This window comes from Eurypyga helias, unplaced genomic scaffold (genome assembly GCF_000690775.1).
Source record: "Eurypyga helias isolate BGI_N326 unplaced genomic scaffold, ASM69077v1 scaffold16554, whole genome shotgun sequence".
NCBI lineage: Eukaryota > Metazoa > Chordata > Aves > Eurypygiformes > Eurypygidae > Eurypyga > Eurypyga helias.
In genome coordinates this window covers 38,986-45,566 of record NW_010246978.1, presented here as the reverse complement: position 1 = coordinate 45,566, position 6,581 = coordinate 38,986, and the positions used below count along the sequence as shown (strand labels likewise).

General features: G+C 46.0%; 1 protein-coding gene across 1 annotated transcript in view; it reads left to right on the top strand.

The window, feature by feature from the left end:
- Positions 1-6,581, top strand: part of LOC104508853 (transcription factor GATA-6) — a gene marked incomplete at its 5' end in the record, with an annotated part of 11,073 nt that extends 4,492 nt beyond the window's left edge. The window contains one exon of the mRNA XM_010150600.1: positions 6,196-6,581. Coding sequence (XP_010148902.1) covers positions 6,196-6,363 — 168 coding nt within the window. The remainder of the gene's footprint in view (positions 1-6,195) is intronic.

Below are 6,581 nucleotides of genomic sequence, written 5' to 3'. Positions count from 1 at the left end.
CTGGCGGCACCGGTGAGGTTGCTGGAACACGGGCACCTGCTGGAAGAGCAAACCTGGCTCATTCCCCATGCGTTACACAACCAGCATGGCAACTTGTTTTTGTTTTGCTCTGTTTTTACTTCTCCAGCTTTTATTCTGTGAAGTGGGGAAAAATGCCAAATTGACATTAGGCAGAGAAATATGATGACGTTTTAGAAACCGTTGTCTGAAATTCACAGCGATGTTGTTGCTAAATGAAACAGAGAAAATGAATTCCTCTACTGGTACAAAAGCAATTTATTATGCCTTTTATGGGGGTCTGCCAAAAGAGTTCCCAGTTATGTAGAAATCTAATGGAAATGAAATTCAGCAGAATTCCTTTGTGTCAGTAATATTCACTTTTTACCCTACCTTTCTTTATCTCTTTTAAAGTAAAATAAAGAGGGGAGGGGCAGACAAAGAGAAGGGCAGCAATTACTCTTGGAAATGTCTTTGAGACATCCGTTTCATGAAGGGAATCTTATATGATGCCAATTTTGAGACAAATTAGCAAGAACCTTAAATGTTGATTTTACATTCTAGCTGAAGTTTAAACATTTAAAAGATGTGATTAATGAATTGCTGTGGGTGCAAAACTGATTTCAAACATCCCAAAATGTAGAAGTGTATGGATCGGAGATATTTTGTTGTCCCATTGTAAAGGGACTATTTGCCAAATTCACATCTGGATCTAGGATTTAGGCCTATTTCTGTTTTCCTAAGCAATGTAAGTACTGGGTGTCCTGTGTTACTAATATGGAAAAGGTCCAGCTGTATGATATATGAAGTTGCATTACATCCCCATAAAAAGAAGATGTGAAGGTTTCAGACAGCCTGCATCTGCATCTATACCTGCTGTCCCTTTGATGCTGCCGCAACTGTACAGAGAAAAGCTACTCAGTAAGTTACTAAACGAAGGGCACAGTCTGCACCCATCCGTTTCCATGCAGGGGTCCAACGAGTGTGATTACCAGAAGGACTTTATTCCCTTATTAGGATAAAAAGCAGTATGAAAACTGCTCTAAAATCTGCTTTTTATGGCAGGACATGGAGGCTCCTTGAGCCAGGGCTGATGTCAGTAAAGGCTCAGCAGCACCAGGGGAGCTCTTCTTTCAGAAGACTCTACTGCACTCTTTGCCTCCAGTTTGGAGATTTCTCAGGAGGACGGTAATCACACACCATGCAATAACGGAGGACAGTTGTCTTGTAGGTAAAACTAGCGCTTACTTCCCTTGGAGGTTTACCTTGAGAAGTGGCTCAGGACTGGCACTTCACTGTTGTAGGCTGGAACGGGAGAGCGCTGACCGAAATGGCCTCCGGCAGGTGGTGAGCTAGCAGGAAAATGCAGTTCTGTCTCCCAGATGCCTGACAACCTGGGCTGAGTTATCTGAACAGTTTCTCCTGCATTTGCTTTCTCTTGTTTTTAGAAGACAGTTTGTGAGATGGTTAGAGGTAGTGTTCTGCGCTCCTTTTTATGCAGCAGATGGGTACGATATTAATGCAGGGTGTAGAGGAATCAGCTTCCGTACATATCTCCCAGAGTCTGGATGAAACAGAGACCTAACCTCTTAAAAAAAAAAAATCTCCTAACCACCTGGATATCAGAAAGTTGAATGGCTGAAGGTCCTTCAGACTATCTGATTGTAAGATTTCAGTTGGTACAGAATAATTTTGTAGTTGTCGGGACAGAGTTTCCATGAGAAAGGTTCACCCAGCATGGTTGGTAGGACTTTCACCTGGAAAATAGGAACACGGTGCCTCAGTCCTGGTATGAGTAAATATTTATCTAAACCAGGTGGAATAAGATCAACAGGAGGCATGGGGAACATGGCAACCTAAAATACCAAATAGTCTGGTAGCCAGGGCATTATGCTGGGGGATCTGATACTCCATTTAAATATTCTCTCGGTCTCCTACGTCACTCCTGGACAAAATAGGATGCTGTTTTCTTCTCCCCACTCAGCTTCATACATTCATTTTCTTTGCTCCGTGTACATGTATCCGAAAGAACGCTTTTCATTTTGTATGTAACAGAATGAAGCACTACAGCTTTTCTGTTTCAGTGGGGATAACCAAGGAAGAAGAGCATTTTTAGTGCTACCCAAAATTACTCTATGCATATGGACACATATATTTTTCTTGGTTTTGTTTTATTGCCAAAGCAATAAAGCCAATTACTCATACGGCCCTCGACAGCAGTGGGGGTCATCAGCTTTCCCAAGCCATACTGGAAGTTGTCTCCCACAGGAAATTAATGAAGTATTAACCACAGATTTATGTTGCTGTAATACAAAAGAGAGATTAGAAGATATGTAAACTTACATGTCTGCAATATAAACAAAAGGATCAATTGGGCTAGCAAGAAATGACAACTTTGCGTAGTAAAAGGGTCACTAAATCGGAAAATAAAAGCTGTAGTTTTGCAGTGCTGAGACTTGTTCCTCAGAAACGAGGGAGTGACAGTACTGGGAGAAAGTGCTCTTGCTGGGGAAGGCAGTTGTTGCCGGGAGGCTGAGGCTGGAAAATTAAGGAGTCCGCTGCAGCTCGCCACAGCACTGTGTATGTGAAACAAGCTGTTGCAAGTGTGTTTCAGCTGACTACGGTTATCATTTAGCCGCAGCAACACTGAACTATGTTAACTGAAGAAGGAAGAGAGTGTCGGCTGAGGCTCAGCTTACTGCAGACTTAGTGTAATGTCCAAAATCCATGAAGCGTTTTGAACCTGTGAAGTGGTTGGAGCAAAGGTCTATCTGATAGAGCAAAGCTCTAGATCAAGGTCGCTCGCCACCCTTTCCAGCTGTTAGCAGAACTCCTTGCTCGGAGCTTTTGGCTCTCTTCTGTGGAGTCATGGGGAGAGGCTGGGGGTGTGTGTGTCCATCCCCTCTGCCCACTCTGTGGTGGGCAGACAGTGCAGGAAGGAGTGGGTGGAAGAAAGCAGGAGTCCTTCAGCCAGAGATACGGGTGCTGTTTCCCAAGTGCTGGCCAGCACAGGCTGATTTTGACCTGGGCCAGCTTTGGGGGAGAATTTGGCTCCAGGGTGTTGCCAGCAGGCTTCAGTAGAATGTAGAATAGAGTAGACAATTTCAGTTGAAACGATCATCTAGTCCAACTGCCTGACCAGTTCAGGACTGACTAAGGTAAAGCATGTTGTTAAAGGCATTGTCCAAATGCCTCTTAAACACTGACAGGCTTGGGGCATTGACCACCCCTCTAGGAAGCCTCTTCCAGTGTTTGAAGACCCTCTTGTTAAAGAAATGCTTCCTAATGTGCAGTCTAAACCTCCTCTGGTGAAGCCTTGAACCATTCCCATGCATCCTATCACTGGATCCCAGGGAGAAGAGATCAGCACCTCCCTCTCCACGTCCCCTCCTCGGGAAGCCATTGAGAGCCATGAGGTCACCCCTCACCCTCCTTTTCTCCAAGCTAGACAAGCCCAAAGTCCTCATCTGCTTCCCATAGGACATGCCTTCCAGCCCTTCCACCAGCTTTGTTGCCCTCCTCTGGACACATTCAAGGGCCTTCACATCCTTCTGAAATGGCAGAGCCCGGAAGTGTAGGTGTCTAAGTCCCTCTGTGTCTCTGGCTGAGGTCTCCCTGTGAGTGTGGTGGGCAGGTCCTCTACAAAAAGGCCACCTCTGATCCAGACAGCCTGCCTGGGGGCTGTCCCATGACCAGCTCCTGCTGTTTGGGGTAAAATGGAGAATCTTTGCAGGTACAAACACAACCTTCCTCTCTTTGTTTGGGAGGCAAGCTCTTCCCAATGGTCTTAATTCATTTTTTCCTCAGGAAGCTGAGCAATCCTATTATCATATTTCAGCAATAACAATAAATCCATTACCTTTTTATTGATAGAACCAGTTGTTGCGAATTAGAAGAGCTGGTTGACTTCAGCAGCATTGTTCAGCTTATTTGTTCCAGCTGACAAACGTCCTCTTGCAACTAACTGTAGCTTCTGTCATCTTTCATCCCTTAAAGTAAAGTAAGGAAGTACCTCTCTCTTACTGAGAAGTAAGAGCAGAGGTAGGCAGGCTTGGAGGCAGAGTCATGATTCAGCTGCGTCCTTTTCATGAGCTAAAGTTTGTTTTCCATGTCTCAGTTTGGGAGCTGCCCGAGCTGTCTGGATTTGTCATGACATTACCAGGGTGGGGTTTCCAGGCCCGGCGGTCCTGCCCAGGTCCTGCCTGCCCCGGCTCAATGAAGCCAGGATCCAGCCTTGATCGGGCAGGGATGGGCAGTCTTCAAACAGGACGTGCCTCCGCGTCCTCCCTTCTGGGGTGCCCAAGGGAGGGGTAGCTGATAACCCCGCATGGAAACTGCAGGTCCCTGAGCCCCACCTTTGTAGGGCTGAATCAGGAAAAAGGTGAATTACACTTTCCAAGCACGGAAAAAAACAGGTAGTGATAAGATATTTGCCTACCGGAACAACAGCAGCAAATATGGGCAAACGGGAACCTTTCAAAACAGCTCTTGGTATTTTTATCTCAGGTTGAGCAAAAACTGGTCAGCTCTAATTTAAACACTTATTCCACTGTGAGGAGACTCAGGCTGTTAAAAATGATGTCTTTTGTGCAAACAGGAGTCTATTTGATGTATCAGAAATAAGAAAAGGCCTGTTTGAAAATCTAAGCTGATGGAAGACCAAAGCTGGACCCAAAGGTTAGCATGAAGCCTGCCTCACTGAAATCTCTGTGCATAGTCACCGGGAAAGAGGAGACGGAGATTCGTTGTCGCTGATTGGCCCTTGTGCATTTGAGAGAGCGATAAAACATATTTCTTAGGACTAGAGCTCTTTTGGCTGTTTTTCTGTGGCAAGCAGTTGTTCCTTCCATCTCTGCATTTCTGGGTAGTGACAGACCGAGTAGTGTCCTGGCTGATGTCTGTGTGGAATAACAGTGGTGATCAACCATTTTGATAAAAGCTGAAGAAAATATTAGAGTCCGGGTTATTTCAGACGAAAGTGACCGCTGGCAACGAGTATTGCTTTCAGAAGGTGAGGTTTTCCCCGAGTTAAGCACAGCACGGTTTGGAAATTACCTTTGAATAAGTGAAGCCTTGCTTTTCCTGTCAGGACTGCTAGCTTGGCATGGCTCCAGGAGAGCCAAGAGCTCTACTCTTGTAAAATGATTAAATACGTATACTTTTCACTTAAACAGCAGGCAGGAATCTTCTGCAATCACAGTTCAGGATAGGGTTTTTTTTCTTTTTTCTTCTTAAGGAATCTTGTCCGAAGACTATCCATTAACAAGTAAATTAAGGTTTTAGAGCTGACATATCCAAGAGTTAATTTTGCATGAAGTCAGCTCTTAAACATTTCCTTTATCAGGTGAAAATGTTGCCCCTTCTCTGTCTGGCACTGTGAATTTTTCCTCTTTAGTGGATCTGCTCAGCCTCATGGAAAAAATGATTGTTTCTTTGTCTTTGTAACTCTCCATTTCTCTGTTAAAATAAATGGAATGGTTCCAGTGCAGTTCAGAGGTTCATCTTTGTGCCTACTGGGGCTCCCCTGCGTGTTGTCTTGTGCCTGTAGGTAGTGGAACAAAAAAGCTCCTGGTTCGAAGGCGTAGTGTTTCTCCACTTGAGACGAAAGGAGCATCTCCTTTACGGGCTAGCCTTACTGAGACAAAGTGGTTGTGGCTAGTGTTTAGAAGGGTGAATAAGGATTTTAGGCATTTCAAGGTCTGAGGGGCCTGAACAAGGCTGATTTCCAGGAGGTGCTCCATATCCACTGCTGGAGAATTGGAATGTGTCAGGCTTCTCCCACTGGGGAAGTAAAATTATAAGTGCCACAAATCCTGTATCATGTTTTTGGTGTGGGCATCGGTGTCATTAAGGGGAAGCAGGACACACAGAGTGTGTCTTCTAGGGGGTCCAATTTCCAGATGTTTTTGCGCATTGCGCATCCCACACTTCACCTTGCTTTAAGGATACCCACGTGCTGTTCTCCAAATGTGGTTATCACTCCTGTCACTGGGGCTGAACGAGCGGCCTGACCCCAAGACATTTTTTCAGTTACAGGATTTCAAGGCACTGGGGCAAGCAGAGGGCAAACCTGGATTTCCACACAAATGCTGGGATAGTGGCTGTGCCCCAAGCCTGCCACACTCCCACCTGCCACTTGGTGCATGTAAAGACCTTTTTGCTCAATGAAATCTCTCTTTCCTCTTTCCCCTGCTCCAGGCGAGCTCATCAGTGATGTCGGGCCCAGGAGAGAGCACCAGTCCCGAAAGCAGCAACCTTAAGTATTCAGGTCAAGACGGGCTGTACACAGGAGTCAGCCTGACCTCCACGGCCGAAGTGACGGCGTCGGTGAGACAGGATCCCTGGTGTGCCCTGGCTCTGGCGTGACCTGGTGCAAAGGAAGCTGGATCCCGGCGCTGCGTGGCAGCCCCCAGACGTCCATGTACGGTTTCTTCTGTGGAGCGGTTGTGGCAGCAGCGAGAGTGCTGGCAAAGAACATTCCTCTGAAATTGTTTCCGTGCCTTGGTGGCAGAGGTGTTTTTCAGCCTCTGAAAGAGGCTGTGTCGAAGCATCCGGTTCCTCATCTATGCAAGAAAAATATAGGG